Below are 22927 nucleotides of genomic sequence, written 5' to 3'. Positions count from 1 at the left end.
ACCTTTCATCTCATCATCGGAGCAGAGCCAGAATCCATTTAAATCTTCCTTCAACTCAGGGAACAGCTGGTAGTTTCTCAGTGTCAAGTCAGGAGACTATGGCGAGGGAGTGACAACGTTCCAACCAATGTTTTGATGGAGATCGACAGTTTAACAGGCAACATGTGGGCATATGTTGTTGTGGAGAATGCTTACGCAAGGGCTAACTAACCATTGAACTAACTAATTGCAAACTAACCAACCACTGATCAATCAGTCCACAGGTGTTCTGCCAGTTCATAATGTCCAACGGGCACAATATTTCAGCAATGAGACATGTCACCATCATCAAGCGTGCTGATGAACTGAGCTCCTGAGGGCACATAGCCGACTAATATCCCCTGTCCCCATCAGCCACTCTGTCCAAGGTCTGTGCTCACACATCAGCAGATGCGGAGACACTAGCATCAGCATCTGTGAAGGCATAAATGTAAGTTCTCTGTCCGCCCTATTCGCCAGATCATTTTGTTTGCTGAGAGTCTTCTTAATCAAACTTAGTCCTGCCAGCAGATATTAGTCAGCCACACACTCTCAGTAACTCAGTTTGCCAGCATGCCTGGCAATGGCAACATGACCGATCATCAATATATTTGCCTGTTGGACACTATGAACTGGCAGTACACCCGTGAGCTATTCAATCAAAAAATATGCCAAAGAAACTGAAGAATCTAACCAACCACTGAATTTACTATGCAGATTAAGGGTTCTAAAATTGTAAGAGAAAAAATAGTGGAGTATGCTATACTATGACCTAAAACCCATCATAAAGAACAGTATAAACATCTCCACTAAGCTACAATATGTACTACCAAAGCTCTAGTCACAAAGCATTGCAGTGTACAAAAGTTAGCTATGTGTCAGAGATTATTATTTCATTGCCAGACAAAGCCTACTAAAACATTTCACATTCATAATTGAAACATTTCTACAGACACACAATAAATATTGCCCACAAGGGAGAGAATGTTGGAGGAGAGGTAAAGTGTAGACTTCCTGTGTGCAAAAGCTCACTACAATACAGAGTTGATAACATTATTAAACAAGCTGCCATTATTGGTATTATTACTCACATTTCACACCTGATAACATGACAATAATAGAAAAAAAGCCATAACAAAATGGAAAGATAAATGAACAATAACAACTAAAGAGTTGTATGGACACATTCAACCTAATGTTACAAGTATCCCATGGTTCCACAATGTTCTGGGGATTGTGGGCACAAAACACAGACACATTTAAACTGTATAAAATGGTTGTAAGAATAAAAATTAGAAGCAGTAGTCAGAGTCACTGTAGAGAATTATCTAAAAAACTGGGTATCCTTACTGCACCAAGTGAGTACATCTATCAATCTATTGTGCTTATCCATTACTAAGTATTTCACTAATAGTTCTATATATAATTATGGGACAAGAGCCATTTTGGACTTACAGTTACCCAGGAAAAACAAATAAAAAACTCAAAACAGCAAAACTCAAAAATAATAAATTGCCCAAGCAGATGAAAAAGATCACTAAAAAAATCAGTTTGAAAAGGGTAATATTCTTCATAAGTAATGCATATCACATATTTAAAGATTACCTGAAGCACTCAGAATAGTGATTAATAACAAAAGAGCATAACTACAACAGCCAGTCACATTACAATACATGTTAACAATGTAATTCTTTTGCAAGAAAATCATGTGCCAAGATCAATCATGCAAGACAGTTATGTCTTGTCATTCTCCTGAGCTCAACATCTCACTCATTATACAGGGACGCTGACTCAGTTTTTCATGCGGACACAGAAGAGTACATGAAGTCCTGGATGGGTCACAGTTGCATGTTAACATTCAGTTTTTCAGTTTTCTGAGCAAACTGAAGTCAGTGCAAGGGACTTAGCAGCATGTTCATGGTCCAGAAGTCACCAGCAAGTGTTCTTCACATGAGGAATAATGAAATGCAAAACTATTTTTCTTACTACAAGTTTCTGTAGCAAATTGTTTGTAAATCAAAAGAACACTGTATAATAAGAGCCAACCGAATGAGACAGTGCAGTTGTTAAAGAGACTGACTGACCTCATATTTGGGAGGGCAGAATTTGCTCTGTCTGGTCATGCTTTAGGTTTTACAAAGTTTTCCTAAATCATTTCAGGCAAATGTCAAGATGGTTTCTTCATCCAGGTCACTGCCAGCCTCCTGTCTTATCATAAAAGCACACCGATATATCCAGTGTGGATGTATATTTTGAGCTATTTATTTTCATTGAATGATGATGACAAATCCTGTATCATTGTGAGATGATCCCTGGATCAATAAATACATAAACAGCAGTAAGATTATAACATCAATAATCAGTATGCAAGTCAATCATGGCGCTTTCCCATTTCACCTTAATTCACTGAAAATAAATGACACCAGTTTCTGTGACAGCAAAAATAGTCATTTGGAGATTTAAATCAAATTTCCTGCATGAATCGACTGTTTCATTAGTCCTTAGTGGAATGTTTTATACATAACAAAGGAAAAAACACATACCACAGGTGTAATATTCTACAGTATTCATTATTTTACAAACTGGTTTTCAGCTGTTACTTCACTCTCAGGTACAAACATAAATATGTGTGACTATGAAATTTTTGTGCGTTTAAAGATTTTTAAAATAATTCACCTAGATAACATCTAAGTTGGTTGCCAAAGATAACATTGTTAATGTCTGATTTAGGACTAAAATGAGAGGGAATTACTATAGCGAAAATGTAATGTAAAACTATTTGGCTTAGATAAAATATGTGACACATTAAATAATTAATTGCATGATAAATTACATATAGTAAATTCTGGTGACATGTTAAAATAATCTTGTTCTTAAAATGTCCAATATTAGAAACAGGTAAAATATTACATGTGAGACTGAACAGATAATTGAAACAGCTGTAATTATACAAAGTAAAATTTTGTAATAGGCAAGAGGAACAACAACAACTGAAGAAAAAGAGGTCATGTGAGAAGCACAATACATACATAGTGTTCTGAATGGAATTATTAGCAGTATCTGCAGTTATCAGAACACTGCTTAATCATTCAGTTCAAAGCTTGAGCAAGTGGACACATATACTGTGCGGTAGTATGCTGGACAGCATCATCCTTGTGTGACTGTAGAAGGAAGATGTATACAGGACAGAGAAAATTTCTATTTGGACTTACAAATTGCAGCTTGCTGTAAATGTATAAAAATCTAAGTTAATGCAAATGAGTAGGAAAAACAATCCTATAATGTCTTGATACAATATTAGCGGTGTTCTGCACAACAGTCACATCAATGAAATATGTATGCATAACTTGAATGAGAATGAGCACAACAGGACAGTGGTAGGGAATGTAAATAGTCAACTTTGGTTTATTACAAAAATTTTAGGAAAGTATACTCATCTACAAAAGAGGCCAAATACAAAGCACTTGAGCAACCCATTCTTGAGTACTGCTCAAATGTTTGGAACCCTCACCAGGTTGGATTGAAGGAAGACATCGAAACAACTCCGAAGCATGCTGCTAAATCTGTTACCAGCAGAGTCAACAACACATAAGTGTTGCGGGTTGCAGAGATACTTCATGAACTCAAATGGGCAACTTTCTTTTTACAAAACATAATTGCGAAAGTTTAGAGAACAGACATTTGCAGATCGCTGCATGAAAATTCAATTGCTACCAATGTACATTCCACTTAAGGATCATAAAGACAAAATAAGATGAATTAGAGTTTCAATAGAGCCATATAGACAGTTGTTTTCCATCACTCTATTAGATGGTGGAATAGGAAATGGAATGACTAGTAGTGCTAAATGGTACCCTCCGCCATAGTCATATAGTGGCTTGCAGAGTAAGTATGTAGATGTAGATATGTTTATTAACTTCCATTATTTTCAGCTAGTTCATTTTCCTCCAATTTTGGATATTATGTAAGATTTTGTGTTGCATCTTGTAACTTTGAAACATATTTTATACACGTAACACTACCGGAAACTTCTTACCCAATAGTAAAGACAACTCTTTTGCTTTGGAAAACAGAAGAAAACCTCCATACACTTCTACATAAGTTTCCCAGTCATACTGTAATCATTGGTGGAGACTTTAATCATCCAACAATTAATTGGGAAAATTACAGTTTTGTTAGTGGTGGGCATGATAAGACATTCTGTGGAATTTTACTAAATGCTTTGTCTGAAAACTACCTAGAACAAATAGTTAGGAACCCCACACATAATGGAAATACACTGAATCTAATGGCATCAAGTAGACCTGACCTCTTTGAGGTTATTCACATTGAAACTGGTATCAGTGACCATGACACAGTTGTGGCAGCAGTGATTGCCAGAGTACAAAGGACAACTAAAACAAGCAGAAAGATAAATGTGTCCAGGAAACATGATAAACATCAGTAGTTATATCTCAATGATGAACTTTAAACTTTCAGCACAGGGCAGGAGCATATAAAGAAACAATTGCTCAAGTTTAAAAGAATAGTTGACCACGAACTTAACAGATATGTACCCAGTAGAATAGTTCATAATGTAAGGGAACCTCCATGGTTTACAGTTACTGTAAAAAGGCTTCTAAAGAAACAGAAATTACTGCATAATAGGTGTAAAAGAAAGTTTAGGCCTATAGATGGAGAGATACTGAATGAAATGCATTTGGCTGTCAAGAAAGCAATGTGTTACGATGCCTTCAATGACTACCACAGAATGAAATTTCACAAAATCCAAAGAAATTCTAGTCATATGTAAAAGCTGTTAGTGGCACCAAAGTTAGTGTCCAGTGCTAGTGAATAAGAGAGGAATTAAAATTGAGGATAGCAAAGCAAAAGCTAAAATGCTTAACTCCATTTTCAAATGTTTCTTTACAAAGGGAAACCCAGGAGAATTGCCCCAATCCAATCCTCATATCACTGAAAGGATGAATGAAGTTAAGTATTAGTGGCAGTGGTGTTGAGAAACAGCTAAAATCATTAGCATTGAACAGAGTTCCATGCACTGATGGCATCCCTGTCAGATTCTATACTGAATTTGTGGCTGAGTTAGCCCCTCATCTAACTTTAATCTATTGTAGATCCCTTGAACAAAGAACCATGCCCAGTTCTTGGAAAAACTCAGTACCACACCTACATTTATTGCCAAAGTACAATCATATGGGGTATCAAGAGAAATCTGTGACTGGATTGGGGGCTTGTTGGTAGGGAGGCCACAGCATTTTATCTTGGATGGAGAGTGATTTTCAGATATAGAAGCAACTTTGGGTGTGCCCCAGGGAAGAGTGTTGGGACACTTGCTGTTCATTTTGTATGTTAATGATCTTGCAGACAGTATTAATAATAAAATCAGGCTTTTTGCAGATGAAGCAGTTATCTATAACGAAGTACTGTCCGAGAGAAGCTGCATAAATATTCAGTCAGATCTTGATAAGGTTTCAACATGGTGCACAGATTGGCAACTTGTAAAATTTTGCCCTTCACAAAGTGAGAAAACATAGTATCCTATGACTATAATATCAATGAGTCACTGCTGGAATTGGCCAACTCACACACACACCTGAGTGTAACTCTTCATAGGGAAATGAAATGGATTGATTACTCACAAAGGTTCATCATGGGCAAAGCAGGTGGTAGACTTTGGTTTATTGGTAGAATACTGGAGAAGAGCAATCAGTCTAAAAAATAGATTGCTTAGAAATCACTTCAACCTGTGGGAGAGTGTCACAGAGTCAATGAAGGAACTGAACTGGCAGACTCTTGAAGACAGATGTAAACTATTCCGAGAAATTCTGGTACTCAGGTTTCAACAACTGGCTTGAAGTGATCACTCCAGGAATATACAACAACCCCCTATTCATCGATCAAACAGGGATCATGAGGATAAGATTAGAATGATTACAACATCCACAGAGGCATTCAAACAGTCATTCTTCCCACAGTCCATACATGAATGGAATAGGAAGAAACCCTAATAACTGGTACAGTGGGACATACCCTCTGCCATGCACGTCATGGTGGTTTGCAGAGTATAAATGTAGATGTAGAAGAATTGTAATAGTGGCAAATTCTATATGGGCCAGTCTGGTAGGGCAATACCCACCTATTTGAAGGATTGCCATAATAGCTGGAGACGTAGAAAAAGAGACTCTATTTTTGCAAAACACCTGATTAAGGAAGGCCACAATTACAAGGTGCATTATGAAGTCTTACATTCATGAATGCAGGAAGATGAACTATCTTGAAATAATAGAAATTAATAAACATATGTCCACTTGCCCAAGCTTAGTACTGAATGGTTACACACAGTTTCCCTACTCATCAATTACAACTGCAGATACTGCTAATAATTTCAGCCAAACCATTTTGTAACTTAAACCATCCTACTCATATGCCACATTTTTCCTTTATTTCAATTACTGCAGTTTCAGATGCCCTGTTAAGAAATTTTGTTTTCTACAATTACAGTTGTTTCACTAAGCTGCTTAGTCTCTCTTGTAGCATTTTACCTGTTTGTAATACAGACCTGCTAAGGACGATATTACCTTGTTCAGTTAACTCCTTGAATATGCCACTGAAGTACATGCCTGTACTGTTCCCCTTATTTTTCTCCTCAGAACATTTGTTGTAATGTGTCATGTAGTTCGTTATTGAATCTCTTTTTACCTGATGATGACATGACGGCTGATAAGTGATTTGTAAAATAATACAGTTTGTTAAATATTGTAGAATGTTACACCAGTGTAGTGTGTTTTCTCATTCATAACAGATTACTCTTTTGCATTAATAACAGACTGTGTACAGAGAAAATAACCTATAAAAATTGTATATATTGTTCCCCATAGGTGTAAAGTGAGTTCCAGAACAATCCAGATCAAAGGTCTAGATGACTATTTTATTATTCCTACTACAGATCTGACAAAAAGTTAATTTTTCTTCTGTCCTTTTTCGAAGAGATTGTTATTTAAATGCCAAAAATGAATTCATCTCCCTTGATTATCACCAATCTTTTATAGCTGTAAAAGAGTCTTTCATTTTTTTTATATTTTTTAAAATACTGTTAAACTAAAAGTTGTACACATCAGAAATCTATGTGCTGTTTGTATTTGTTTACAAATCTTTTTTCTCATTTTGAACAAAACTGGGTTTTTGCTCAATGTAACATTGTAAGTGGCTGAATAGTCAAGTTACTGCAAGAAAAATAAATGATAAAAAAAATCACTTGCAAATCAGTGAGAGAGAGTGGCCTCTAGTTCCATGCACTACCTGTCAGACGATACTACAAGACCACTGCATACTGTGGACTAAGAAGACAGCAAAACCAAACAATCAACACTGGTTCCAGAATGAAATTCTCACTCTGCAGTGGAGTGTGCGCTGATATTAAACTTTGTGGAAGACTGAAACTTTGTGCCAGACCAAGACTCAAAGTCAGAACCATTGCCTTTCATGGGCAAGTGCTCTACCGACTGAGCTACCCAAGCACAGCCCCCGACCTGTCCTCACAGCTTTACATCCACCAGTCCTGAGTTAAGAGTCTCAATTTGGCATACAGTTTTAATCTGCCACAAAGTTTCTTATCAACACTTGCGTTCATACGATATGCTCATATCAAAGCACAGTTATACAATTTCATTGATCAGACTTTTTGCTTCAGTTGGGGTGATGTGTTAATTCACACATAGTATTCAATACCATTTTTTAACTGTTGCAGTTATCTTTGATTGTACTTAATTGTCAAAGTGAGGTTGTCAGCACTACTGCTGGTTAACTGAGCAACATAGACTTTACTATGTGTCTGTGTCTTTTTGTGTCTTAGTGTTTCAACATGTGATTTACAAATCTGAAATAAAACATAAGATACAGACAAGTGTAGTCTCTTCTTTCAGCCTAAAACTATCATAAATATAACATTAATAACAAATAGTTTGTTGTATTAAAAAATCACAAATATCTTACATTCTCAGTCGTGAAGGATGCATGTCTTGTTCTCCTCCAATAACAATCACTCCCTTCAGTTTTACATTTCCTGTAAACCTGCAAAAAAAAAAAAAAAAAAAAACCATATGTTATTAACTATGCAGATCTCACGCGTATCAACAACTGCAAAACATATTTGTTGGAAATTAATTATAAAACACAATACAAGCACAATTCAGTATTGCATAGAGTTTACCACACCAGCAGAAATAATGCATGTGGGCAAATCAACATATGAAGAAGAATATTCTAATTCTCAGGTGTATATACTGATAAGACCCTTAAATGAAAGTCATTGTAACAGTTCTTCAGAAAAGTCTAAGCTCAGCAATTTTTGTGTTTCAGATAATATCAGATTGTGGAGACAAAAATGTCAATATAATTACTCAGTTTTCTCATTTTCATTCACTAAAGTCTTATGGCAATACATTCTGGTGCAAGTCATCACTGAGGGAGAAAGTGTTTGTTTCACAGAAGTGTAATGCAAACTACATGGTGTCCACTCTACAGCCCCTTGTAGACAGATCTTTAACAATTCCGCATTTTGTTGTCGACAATCAATTACAATTTGAAAACAAGAGTAATGTTCACAAACATAACATGAAAACATGATTTTTACTATCCATTACTCAGCCTTAGGGTCAAACAGAAAGGCATTAGGCATTCAGCCATAAAAACCTTCAACCAATTACCCAGTGGTGTAAGGAATTTAATACAGACTACAATTAACTTCAAAGGCAAACTGGAATCATTTCTGCTTGACACCTCCTTCAACTCCACACAAGAATTTATGAATTTTTAGTAGTAGTAGTAGTAGTAGTAGTAGTAGTAGTAGTAGCAGTAGCAGTACTAGTACTACATGTTTTTCAGCTAAAATCTTTTACATACCTGAAACTGGACTCAACACCATTTATGTCAACAGCATAATTTCAACTGCGGATTGCAAAAGAATGTGCAGTTTATGTACATTTGACTCAACGCAACCATTTCAATCTGACGTTTCCATGTTAACAATACCATTAGGTACTGATTGTGTTTCATTTGCATATAAGTCACAGGACTCCTGACACAGCAGGTACCATCATTCACATACAAAGCCATCAAAATGTATCACAAACACAGAAGCAATAGGCATAGTAACAGTCACATGTAACTCAAGATTCCCAGTGACATTTAAATTATTTGAAGGAACAGACACCACGCAGATCCAGCAGCTGTGAGTCACTATATGTAAATAGTGGATCACAGCAATCAGCTGCAGCGGATCATTAAGCGGAATCAGCGGCGATGAGTGGAAATGTATACTGGACAAGGGTTCAAACCTGGGACCTTCTGCTTACTAGGCAGGTGTGGTAACCATTGTGCCATCAGAGAGACAGCATTATTTCAACTGCACAGACTATCTCGGTATGCCTCATGGCCAATCCACACTCTCATCGAGCGCCACCTATCCGTTGTCCCAGTCCATTATGCTCCTGTTTGCTACTTAGAGATTCCCACAGGAGGTCAGACCGATTTGTGCATTCGCACTGAAGAAAGTGGATTCACTGCCCAGCTAAGCTTATCAACTATTTGGATGCACAGTGCCTGTTCATTCGAAAGAAGAGACACCATGCAGATCCAGCAGCTGTGTAACTACATGTAAACTGAACAGGGAACACTGCTATCAGGGACTTCAGTTAGGTGGCACTTGATGGGAGTGTGGATTGGCCATGAGGCATACTGAGATAGTCCATGCAGTTGCGATAACCCTGCCTCTTTGATGGTGCAGTGGTTACCACAACTGCCTAGTAAGCAGGAGATCCCTGGTTCGAATCCCAGTCCAGTACACATTTTTGCTCATTGTCGCTGATTCTGCTTAATGTCCCGCTGCAATTTTAATAAAGAGAACCAGTACCAATTAAAACTTGAAAATGTTCAACAAGCAGTACTGCAAAATTGTTCCTTGTGGTACCAAAAGGCAAAAACCACATGCTATGCACAAAAAATTCAAAATTCCAATAACAAGACATTAATGATTCGTAGAATTTTTAAACAGGAAACAAATACTCAACACGGCAAATTATATTCAACTCCAAGATGACAGTAACAGCGAGACAGATGATATTAAATTCATTCCAAAAATTCTTCCTAAACATTACTGTAAACACAGATCCAGTTTTTGTCTACACCACCACCACGCATCGGTTTAGCCAAATCTCTAGCACAGGAGATCTCAGAAATTGTAACAACACTAAAAAGAAGTAACTCTTTCGGCTATCATAGTATTTCAACAAAGGTACTAAAATCTTGTGAAAACCTGATACCACAACAGTTGAGTTACGTTTGACTAGTTTCAATCTCTAAATATAGTCTCATATCCTTCCTTTCCACATTCTCAAACTTTCTGGGAACATAGACTACAACAGAATATTGACCCATCTTTCCTAGAATAATTTTTAAACATCTCAGTTGGCCTCCATAAAGGCTTCTTTAAGGAGAAAACAGTACTCCAGTCTTAGTGTAGCTATGGGTAGTGATAATGTCAGGTAGTAGCATAACAACTTGGCTGACTTGAGAAGGATAATGACTGCAAGAGAATGTAGCTGCAACCTTGAAACTAGTATCAAAAAAATAAATAAAACCAATAAATAATAAAAAACAAAATATAGCTGTGGAAACACTAATTCCACAAAGATATATATCCTACAAACGTTTCTCTTAAAAATAAACAAGAACAATTACCCTGTTGTCATTTTCTGCAATTGTGCCATGGCCTTTGTCTAGATCATAAAATTCCACTACGGAAACTAGACTGTATAGCGATAAAGCCATTCCATTTGCAAGGATGAAGGCTTATCTTAACAACAGAAAATAAAGTGTCACATTAGCATCTGACGTGACAGGAATAAGACAAAACTAAACTCGCAGTGGGCACATATTAATGTCCAGGGTTTTCCTCACTAGTGTTTCTGATCTCATATAAATGATGTATTCAAGATCCTGGAGGAGTCTCAAAAACTGAAAGTTTGCTGATGTCACGAGTATATTGCATAACTGATGACATGTTGTAGAAATTAGGATCGGTTTTGTTATAATACATAAACAAACACCGTCTGGATGACTTCTTTTATTACCAAACACTGGTTTCAATCTGGGCTACAGAACATTGTCAGGTCTAGTTGGAATAGTAAGAGAGAGGCAACAATAATAAAAAATGTGAAAGTTTGATGATATAATCACATCCATCAGAAACTTAACAATTAACAAGAAAATATTATAAGAACTCACATGTACCTGATGCCGCCAAGTGCAGTTTGTCAACTAATGTAAAATACAAAGGATGTGGGTGGGGCAAAAAGTTTTGATAGTCATGTGACATGCACATATGTCACAGGCTCATACATTAAAACAGCTTCAAAAGGATTTCTCCGTCACAAAATAAAATAGATAATGAAATTAAGAATTAAAAGACACTATTATTTATGGTGGTATGTGTGGGTTCTTATAATATTTTGTTGTTTATTGTGCAATCTCTTGTGGTAATGGTTGCTAATACTACAATTTTGCAATTTTTTTTATTTTATTTATTTATTTATTTTTAATTTCTTTTCTTCTAGACCTGAAGATTATTTGCAGCACAGGTTGAAATCAGCAGTCGGTAATAAAAGAAGTCATCCAGATTTGTTTGTTTATTTATTATAACAAGTTTATTGATAAGAGGTCCAAACAGATCCGTGCCAGACTAAGGAGAATAGTGGAACCAAGTTAAGGCAGATTCAAACCAGAGAGCTTAATTTTTCATGTGCCAAACCTCATATTATGCAATTCAAAGAAAATCAAAATTACTTACAGGGACCAGTAGTGAAGATTGAGGGTCATACACTGGATGAGCTGCAGCATGTGAAATTCTGGGTGCCCTGATGGATAATGAACTGCCATGGGATCAGTACTTGCATAAACTAACCAAAAAGCTCGGTTCTGTCCTCTTTGCACTTAGAAACCTATATCACTGTGTCGACAGTTAAGACAGGATTGCTAGCAGACTTGCAGTCAGTACTGTCCTATGGCATAATCTGGGGTAATACAGCCAAGATAAAAAGTATATATTTATTTTATAGAAGTGTGCAACAGGAATATTGTATACAATCAATAACCAAACATCTTGCAGAAGCCTCTTCATGTATCTATGAATTCTTAGACTTACCTGTCATATGTAATGACTCCCTAAAAATATCTGTGATTAATAAGAAAAGTGAATTTAGGATGAACTCTGCAATTCACAATCACAATATGACAGGTAAAAGTAATTTTCTTACAGACCTTGCATCACAGCCTAGGATTCAAAATGGTTTTATACTCAGTTGGGAAATTGAAAATTTCCAAAGAAACAAAAAACAACGTAAAAGAATACCCGAGTTTCTACTGCTCATACAGTTTATCTACATCAACGAGACCACTCTGCAATTCACTCTGAAGTGCCTGATAGAAGGTTCATCAAACCACTTTCGCTTTAATTGTCTACTGTTCCACTCTTGGGCAGAATTCGGGGAAAATGTAGATTTATATCTCTCCATGTGACCTTTAATTTCTCTTAGGTGGGCACCAACAAAATGTATTCACTTTAGGAGGAAAAAAGCTGGAGATTGAAATACTGTGAAAATGTCACCGCACTGAAAAATGCCTTCGTTTTAATGACAGTCACCCCAACTTGCATATCATATTTGTGACACTCTCCCCTATATTTCACAACAGTACAAAATGAGTTGTTTTCTAAATTGTTTCAATGTGCCCCATCAGCCCTATCTGGGAAGGAACCCACACCACATAACAACACTACAGCAGAGGACACACAAGCTTAGTGTAGGATGTCTCTTTAGTAGATTTGTTGCAGCTTATAAGTGTTCTGCCAATAAAATGCAGTCTTTGGTTCAACTACATCACAACATTATCTACGTGATCATTCCAATTTAAGTTGTTTATAATTGTTATACCTAGGTATTTAGTTGAATTGACAGCCCTTAGATCTGTGATATTATTATGTGACAGATCATTAGATTAATTGTTGGGTTCAAATTAATGATATGAATATAATAGAGGGAAACATTCCACGTGGGAAAAATATATCTAAAAAGAAAGATGATGCAACTTACCAAATGAAAGGGCTGGCATGTTGATAGACACACAAACATACACACAAAATTCAAACTTTTGCAACCAATGGTTGAGGGCAGGAGAGGGAAAGGCAAAAGGATGTCACACACACACACACACACACACACACACACACACACACACACATACACAGAGAGAGAGAGAGAGAGAGAGAGAGAGAGAGAGAGAGAGAGAGATAGATATCCGGGATTGGAATGACTCCTTACTCTCTCCCTTAAAACCCACATCCTTTTGTCTTTCCCTCTCCTTCCCTCTTTCCTGATGAAGCAACCATTGGTTTAGAAAGCTTGAATTTTGTGTGTATGTTTGTGTTTGTTTGTGTGTCTATCAACATGCCAGCACTTTCGTTTGGTAAGTTGCATCATCTTTCTTTTTAGATAGATCATTAGATTACTTGGACTCAGGGATGTAGAATCTGCAAAACTCTCATGCCTGTATCGAACAGTATCTAGACTGCATCAACTGATAATGGTCTGTGTAAAGTATACGTTTTGTTGGAAGTACTGGATAAAAACAGTCACAGAGTAACATAAGAAAAGGAGCAGTGGCTTTTTCCAAAGCAGCTGTTTTTTCCATGATATAAATATATAAAGTCATCCAGAAGTAAATCTGATAATTTGTCAATGTGAGCAGATTACACTAGTCATAGTTTGTTGCTATATAATTCACAAGTAGTCAATAGTGGCTGCTTCCGCATGTTAGCCAAGGGACTTCCCATGTTGGTAACACTGATTCCTGTCCTATCAATGACATTACGCAGGTACTTCAATGGGTGACCATCTGAGGGAAACTGGATCCTGTTGGTTTTAATAACATGCAAGTTGCTGAAGTGGCATCCAATTAGAAGACTTGGACTAAATCGTGCTGCCGCATGACCTTTTCCTTCTGCGTCATGAACTTGACTACTACTCATCTCTGAAGGCTGTCCTTCCTGACAGGATTTATGGAACAAGATGTGTGAATGAATGAATGAATGAAACGAAGAGGACATTTTTTTCCAATTAAACAAACATTAACACACAAGACTGAAAGCCTATCAATTTTTGTAGCTAATATGAAATGAAGAGTTCTCATTAAAAGGTGTGTAGTTAATCACATAGAAGAGACACATAAAAAAAGTAATGGCATCTATCATTCTCACTATGCTCAAAAACTAACAACAAAAATCGCCAATGTAAGAAATCTGACATGCAATAATGTTAGTAAGGTAAGATGGATGATCTATCACTAGAACAGACAGATTACATAGATTTGTGTAGATTGTGCTGATTTCATATTTGCTGTTTTCTTTTCCAATATAATGTGGCATTCCTCTAGGTCGATGCTGCTCAGTAACTCAGGTGAAATGCTTGATCTGAAAATTCAGGCCAATTACTTTTTCAGCATAACGTTTCCATAAAACCTAAAAATGAAACTGGCCTTAAAAAACTACAGCGGAAGTAAAAGAGACAAAGAATAAAACTGTTTCTAATACCATTTCTGAGATTTTGTTGAGGAATCTGTTGCAAAGTACACAAACAAAAATCAATAGCCATCAAAAACTGGATAATACAATATTGCTCAGAACAGAAGCAAACAAAAGCTCTTCAGTAGTTTATTCTTTGTTTGTTGCAACCTTGCTTTAATGTTGTATATCTTTTACACAATGAGCACATAGATCAGACTGATAAAACAGATCGTGTAAGATTAACAGACATGCAGTAAAATATGAGCCTAAGCATAACATTGTTTGACAAATTACAGACTTGAATTATTTTCCTAATATAATTTTTTGGCACAATAGATAACCCAATGGAAATTATTATTGTTTGTTGGCTGCTTTCCCTAGCAGGTGATTCATAACTACAATTGCCCCTTTCCACATTACATTAGCTGTCCTCCTCCAATCCCAAGTGGAGTTGTCTCTGGGATGTGTTAAGAAATCAACGATGTACACTTCATTTAATTTAAGTGCAGTAACACTACATTACTATATTGCAGTGTTAATCCTAAATATACATTAACTTAAAACATTAAATTTAAGTGTTTCAGTTAAAATAGGCATAGGAGATTTCCAAAGAAAATTCCCTAATCCAGTCTTAAACTTCACTACATTACCTATGCAATGTTCAATAATCATGTTCTGGCAGATCATTGAATAGATGTGTACTCATGCATCTGACTACTTTCTGTACTAATGGTAATGCCCTGAGGTCTTCACAGAGGCTTGTTTTTGTCCTAATGTTACATTAATGCTTTCCACTATATTTGTGAGAAGAGGGTTATTAGTAATGATAAAGGACATTAATGAATACTTGTACTGTGAAGCAGATGTCAAAATGTCCAGTTCTTTTAAAGATGTCTATGTATTATGTTTTTGAATTCACACTTGATTTAATTCTTCTAATACACTGCTATGTTCTGAAAATTGTGTCCCAATAACTTGAATTTCCCCAGAAAATGATTCCTTAACTCATTGGTGAATGGAAGTATGTAGATTAAACTAGTTTCTTCACTTTTAATTCTCTATAGCACAAATTATGCATACTGTAAACACAGCTGAACCAAGATGCTTTATTTATTCTAGGCAGGGACATACGCGAATGTAACCAAAATTGTGAAAAATGTTTGAATCTTCATTTGCTACATGGTACTGAAATTTCAGTTTCTGAATATTACGTTCCAATTCCAATCCTAAGTATGCTAAAATAGTAATTAAAGAAGCCTACCTGGGGACACACCCCTATGCTTTTCTGTATTTCTTTATATTATTTATTCCTGAGGCATTTTCTTCCAGTTTTATGCAGTAATAATGTGGGCAATATTTCAGCAGTTCGCAGATCCACAACATCCATGGAAAAACTCAAAATGAAAGTTACAACTCTCTGATAGGAAAACTATGCCCCAAGGCAATATCCGTTTTCGCAACTGCTGATGAAGTTTCAGCATATGACGCTTGTTTAGTATATAATTGTGCTAATCTTGGCAGACTAAGGACTCTGCAGAGGCCAAAATTTGATACATGAGCTTTCACACTGTCGGTTTTGGAGGAAAGCAATAACAGGAGAACTGATGCAGCTGACATTATTATTACTCAATTTGAAAATCAGGTTAACCTAAGAGGGCAGAGGAGACTGCATATGGTTTGCACTAGTTCACCCAAATAATGTAAGACCCAATACAAACACTGTCAAATCTTTGATTCAGATTTCCCATAACTTTCATTTTGGCAACTTTATGTTCTCTTTCTCACAAACCACTGATATTATAGAACTTAAGTTTGGCATAAAATTAGTCTACACTATAGTGAAACATTTTGTGAGTGTAATTTTGATTTATAACAATAGTAAGGCATTTAGGTATGAGAAAAGCCATAAGATTTTTTTTTCACACAAATTTGAAGAGCTACAAAAATCTAACAAAAGAAGATACCAATATTCTGTTCCACAAATGTTTGTAATAATGATATATCAATCTCTGTAGAAAAATACATTAATTTTGTTCAGACAGATTTTTCAAAAAAGAAACATTTCTATTCAACTGGTTGAAAAACTTTCAATTGTTCATAATTAAAAACTTATACCTTCAACAAGCATGAAAATGTATGTGTGTATCTACTTAACATTCCTTAACAACTGTGCCAAATCTAGTTGCACTGCCTTGAAAACTTTGGATTGTATTGCAACTGCACATACACCCCCTTAACACTTTCTACTTTTTGATTTTAATTATCTGACAAACTTATTTTTATAGTTTTTGCAGTCCTGTGAGAAGTACTGAACTGTTTACATGGAATCTTGTCAAAATTCAATGATAATCCAATTGTCTTGAACCATCGGTTGATGTTTTCAAATATTTCATTAGCTGTCTTTTCAGTAAGAGTGCTGGTACTATTTTCTATTCCTAGACTTGTGTCATCTCAAAAATTGCAAAATTTGCATATTCTGAAACTGTAAGTGGAAGATCATTTATGTACATCACAAACAATGAAGGATCCAAAACCTATCATTGCAGTACACCATGTCTGACTGCTTCAAATTTTGAGTGCCTATCATTATGTGATTGATAAAAAATTTCCTGCACTGCATAATTCTATATGATTCACTTTCTTACACAATGTATCTTCTTCAGACTTGAGGAAGTTATACTGAATATACTTCAGGTGAAGCACCTCAAGCATAACTTAACAGAAATACCCTAACACCAGGAAAAATTTTATTTTTCTGGAAAACATGGTTTTGCACTTTGCTATCAACAGTTCATTATTTTCAGGTGTGCATTTGCTTGCTTCATATAATAGATTAATTAACAGATAGCATCCTGGGTCAGGAGGAATATTCAATACTAATCATTCGCTTTGACCACTAACATAATGTTAATTGATGCTGTGACATCATCTTTTGTCACATATTTTCACAGCTTGATTGTTTGTTGGTGAAGCCAATGAATGTGAAAGCAACAAACATCACTGTGGTGATAGACTGATCTATAACTTAGCCCCTCTGAAAAAATAGCCACTGATATCATGTTATAGTCGCCATGTTGTTTACATCTGTTGCATGTTTCCTACATCACTGGTCAAAGCCAACAACTAGTACTGAATACTGCTCTTTATCCTGCATTTTTAGGGGTAACTCCAGCCTGACTCTGTTATATGTGATGACAAAAATTAAAAACAAATTAAATTTCAACTGTATTCATGACACAAATGCTGCACTCTAAGTGAAAAATATTTACTTGTTATTAATCAATATAAAATAAACTCCATGGAGGGCACAGCCTACATTAATTAAACTTTGAAGACTGAATTTTGTGTACTTACGGAATTTTGAACAGCAATTCTTCGTCAACATCACTTTCAACATACTGAGGGGAAAAAAGAGAAATATTATTAGTGTAGAAAAATTAGGGATGCGGATTTTACTTTTTTTTTGTGTGTGTGTGTGTGTGTGTGTGTGTGTGTGTGTGTGTGTGTGTGAAAAAAATTAAATATTAGCTATATTTGTGACAAAAAAGGCATCTACTTATGAAGTGCAAAACAGCAAGACTGACATACGCAAATTTAAAAACTGCTTGAAATATCTGTTTTTCATTCCTCATTATTCTGACAAAAAAGTTTATTAATTCTGAAACAGATTCAACAGTACTTTTAAATGAGTGACTACACTGTAGTTAATAATGTTTCCGAAGAAGGTATTAGATGCCAATCTTTCGTCACATATACTCTTATAGTGTAGCTGTGAGAATGATGTGCACAGTAAGCAATCTGAAACTTTTACTATTTACATATACATTGATATGTAGACTAACTGTGATCACATCACGAAATGTAAATATTGTGTTTCCCATGATACAAGACATAAACGAAAGTTTCATAAAGACTACATGAAGCTCAGTTAACTGTGCCTCAACATTTGTACTAAGTTGTTAACACAGTAATAGAAAATATAACATAACATTGACAACTTAAAGATATTTAAAAATAGAGCATTCATATATCAAAATAATAACTGTTTAGGTTCAAACAGTTGCCCATAGAAAGCAGCCAAGGTAAAACAAACAGGGGCGGCCAGCAGCTACATCACTAAAAATTGTACAGAGAATAGGCACACTTTCATAAATATGTGCCTGTTTTTATTAAAAATGCATATTGTAATATAAAAATTGCAAATGAAGATTTCACCCACACTATAACAACCTGAAACAACTCAGCAGTAGCCTTCTCTACATATTTATTTTGCCTGCACTATTATGTGAAATACCAAAGCAAACCACATTTTGTATTAGTTTCCTGAATACTCTGTACAACAACAATCTTTAATCAATGAGAATTAAGCATGGCACGTGGGAGCAGGCTATATTTTGCGTGTACGTAGGAACTATATCACTATATTAGAGGAGGACAGTTGCTAATCACCATATAACGGAGACACTGAGTCGCAGATACACACAACAAAAAGATTCTCACAATTGTAGCTTTCGGTCATTAAGGTCTTTGTCAACGATACATGCAAACCCCTGCAATCAGCATCTCCGCTATATGGTCAGTAGCAACTTCACTTATCTAATATTGTTACAGTCCATCCTGGATTTTCCATTGTTGGAACTAAATCACTGATATAACTTCGTTACCACCAATGTAACAGTAGACAGTACTTCGTTCTGTTCACAGACATTTCTTATATCAACATCTAATCACATCATTGCAGTTTTGTGATAATGACACTCTCTCTCTCTCTCTCTCTCTCTCTCTCTCTTCATATGTTACAGTCCAAGTGCCTCAAAATTAGTATTACCAAAGTATACATTCCCAGTTGCAAGCACAGTGTGTATAAAATAGGTGAATCACATCTTTTTCCTGCAGTAAAATTGAGTCAATATCCCTGCTAGCCCTCTAACACACCTGCAACCTTGTAACACTCCCAATTAACAAACTCAACGGAACTTGTACCAGGTTAAGCAAATATACAAAACTTGTTTGTCTTTAACAACTGTTCAGTATTACAGACTAATATCTGTTGGTTTCCCTGTAGTTTCTCAGTGCTAAATTTGACTAATATATTGCAGTAATGCTATCATTCATCTTAAGAGCACACCTCACGTTTCTAAATCAGTTAATACTTAAATTCTAACTATAGCCAAGCAATGTTTGTGATCAATGATTACTGTTTATTTTGTTATCCTGCCATCCCTTCCAAAACCTACCTATTGTGTTTTGATTTTCAGGGCGGTTTCCATTTCACAACCTATTGTTCCTTACTTTCCGAATAGCCCTCTTAATATGATTCAGTATTGTACTGTCAGAATGCAAGATAGATCATCCCTACCAACAACATAACTTCAGCTTCCTACTTGCCTCCAAACTACTTCAGCCAACACCATCCCCCTCATCCTCATATCCCACAATGCACACCTAATCAGAGACGTATGCTGCACTGTCCTCCCTCCTCCTCTACACAATTTACAATTGCTTGTACATGTTACCTTTTGTACCATTAACCTTTTCTTTCAAAGAATCTTACCTCTTTTCCTCATCTTCCTTCTATCCTAATAAGTCAATTGGATGCCTCAGAACTGGGGCAACCTTTCTGCTTGCTATTGATACAACTTTCTTGAAAAAGTGGTGCAACTATTAAATAAAATTTTCTCGTTTCCTTTTGGCAATATTACATAAGTTAGCCATTAGCTGTTTTTCCCCCCTGCAACGTAATTGCTGACTTAAAACTCTTTCCTAGGTATCTAAAAGAATATTACAGGTCAATGTAATACTGAACAACATAAGCAGAATTGGAGGTAGTAATTCATGACTCTTCAGTAGAATGAGAGACAGTAAATAGTTTCGTTACATGATACTACAGGTGATGGGGAAGCCTTATACAGCAGTTTTCTTTCATGTATAGATGTTGCAAAGCTCTATCACTCATTAAAATGATGAACATGCTGTTCCTCAATTCACTCTCCAGAAGAGATGTGCGCACAGAGCAGATAACAAGACAAAACTTCTTGTATTCCAAAGAAGTCACAGTATAATTGACAATAGCTGACTGTCAATTATTCAAAGCAGCCTCTCCAAGTTAGTTCCACTTTATTCTCAGCAGGCCACATTCCACAGAATGGAAAGTAGAAACAATCCTGATACATCATCAGATCATTTACACTAACTATGAAATAAATATACAACTGATATTGAGATTTTGAGAGATTTATTTGATGCTGATAATGAATCACATACTAGTCATCATATTTTTAAACTCTATGTATGGTTTGCTTCTGTGCTTTTCAATTGGAAAATAATTATCTATCACGTTCAGTATAACAGGCCACAGAAAAATGAACAGCTTGAGAATTTGTAACTCAGCAGAGTTGTCACAATAGGTTCATAAAGTTCCATCAGTAGGTTTAGCTGTAATTCAATATCCGTACAGTGTAGATGCCAAGATGTATGTTTGTATGGGAGGGTGGGGAGAGAGAGATACTGGTGTACAGAGTATTTTTAACATTTTTGAAGACCTGTAAGCAGCTATCAAAAAATCCAGTTCCGAGACTGTAAAAAAACTGCACAGTACCAAATCTGAAATCATTTTCACACTACACTACGTTTTTCCTTCCCCCAAGAGCTACGGGTGTCGGTGCCACAGCCCTCAGGTAATGTGAAGTGTAAGCCTTTTCATCATACTGGTATAATACTGTGCATCCACTAGGTGTATCCAACAAAGAACTTAAGTTTTTCTTTCCATGACTCGCCCCATGGGAAAAGCAAGTCTGATGTGTGTTTCACTCAGGCTGTATATAACATAAGATTCCAAATATATGAAGATTTTTTTACAAACAAATACAAAATTTTACTTTAAGTGCGCCAATAGATTTATAATACAACTGCATTTATAGGTTATTCTTACCCAAGAGTTCTGAATAATTTATCTGTACTATTCACTAATTATCTTACTGCAAAATTACCTTTTGACAATGTTATTTCTGCAGCATACTCAGTTCATACTAAGTACAACACAGAAGGAAGGCAATAGGTTTAACCAGTGTACTTCAGCACTAAATTTATTAAATATTGCTCAACATTATTTAAAAATGCTTATTTCGGTTGTGGCGCATTGCCAATCTCAACTTCTAAACTCAATCGAAAACCAGCCGCAAGTTAGATTTAACATAAAATAGAAATAGGGATCAACAGGAATAGGTTCCAAAGTGGTGTGGACTAATGTGTTAAACTGACATATGTCTTCCTTTAACAAAACTGTTACACGACATCAAATCAAAATACAGACTATGAGTACCGAAAACTCAAGCATTCTATTAATTTTTATCTTTCACGTCATCTTAACGTTCCACACAGCCAGCTGATGAAAGATACCTGTCTAGCAAGATTATTGATAGATGGATAAGGATAAAGTCTCACTGGAAGGTTACAACGACCACACTGTTCACACATGGACATATACATATAGGAAACTTTTTATTGAGAAATCTAGGCACAACATACAATTTAATTCTGATGTGAGAGCGCTTAAAAATAAATATATTTAGTGTCCGCACTTCTTGTACGCTTACGAGTCAATTAGCACGGGAACATTTAAGGCAGCCAAAGTGCACTTTTAGTTGAATTTAACAACATAAATATAAACACAGCTTCCTAAATTTTAATTATATTTCGCGGAGAACGACAACTGATGCAAATTTTATACCTTTTCGTAATCTAGTCTGTCTTCCCAAGCTTTAAACACAGTTTTGCCCGACCCTTCAACCTTTTCATTCAAGCATTCCAGATTTTCTGTGTCTATTTTAGTGTAAAGACTATACTGCACTCCCATTTCCGGACTATCGTCAATTTCATGATCATGATCGCCACTGCAACTATGCGAATGCCGAGACATTGTGTTTTAGTCGGACCACGCCAGACACCCTGACACTCACAACAGCCGCAGCCCTTCTCAACCAATATACACTATGACAAAGCGCTCTCGAAGAGTCAAACAACCCATACATCTCGATTATCGCCAAGGATGTCATTATGTACACAGACACGTCTGTGATGTATGTGACCAATGCTCTCTGATCCTCTGTGACCGACACTTCGCTGAGAGTTAAAATGTTCAAATGCGTGTGAATTCCTAAGGGATCAAAATGCTGAGGTCATTGGTCCCTAGACTTACACACTACTTAAACTAACTTACGCTAAGGACAACACACAAACCCATAATCGAGGGAGGACTCAAAACTCCGCGGTAGGGGCCGCACGATTAGTGACATG

General features: G+C 36.0%; 1 protein-coding gene across 1 annotated transcript in view; it reads right to left on the bottom strand.

Annotated features, from left to right (window-relative positions):
* The window catches only part of LOC126144670 (PITH domain-containing protein GA19395), a 60400-nt gene extending 37755 nt beyond the window's left edge, over positions 1–22645 (bottom strand). The window contains exons 1-3 of the mRNA XM_049915504.1: positions 22362–22645; positions 17987–18030; positions 8011–8088 (exon numbers count right to left, since the gene is read on the bottom strand). Of these exons, the coding sequence (XP_049771461.1) occupies positions 8011–8088; positions 17987–18030; positions 22362–22550 (311 nt within the window). The 5' untranslated portion in view covers positions 22551–22645. The remainder of the gene's footprint in view (positions 1–8010; positions 8089–17986; positions 18031–22361) is intronic.
* Between the last annotated feature and the right edge of the window lie 282 nt (positions 22646–22927).

Source organism: Schistocerca cancellata, chromosome 2 (assembly GCF_023864275.1).
Source record: "Schistocerca cancellata isolate TAMUIC-IGC-003103 chromosome 2, iqSchCanc2.1, whole genome shotgun sequence".
Classification (NCBI taxonomy): domain Eukaryota; kingdom Metazoa; phylum Arthropoda; class Insecta; order Orthoptera; family Acrididae; genus Schistocerca; species Schistocerca cancellata.
The sequence above is the reverse complement of the archived record's forward strand: the minus strand, read 5'-3'. Positions and strand labels throughout refer to the sequence as shown.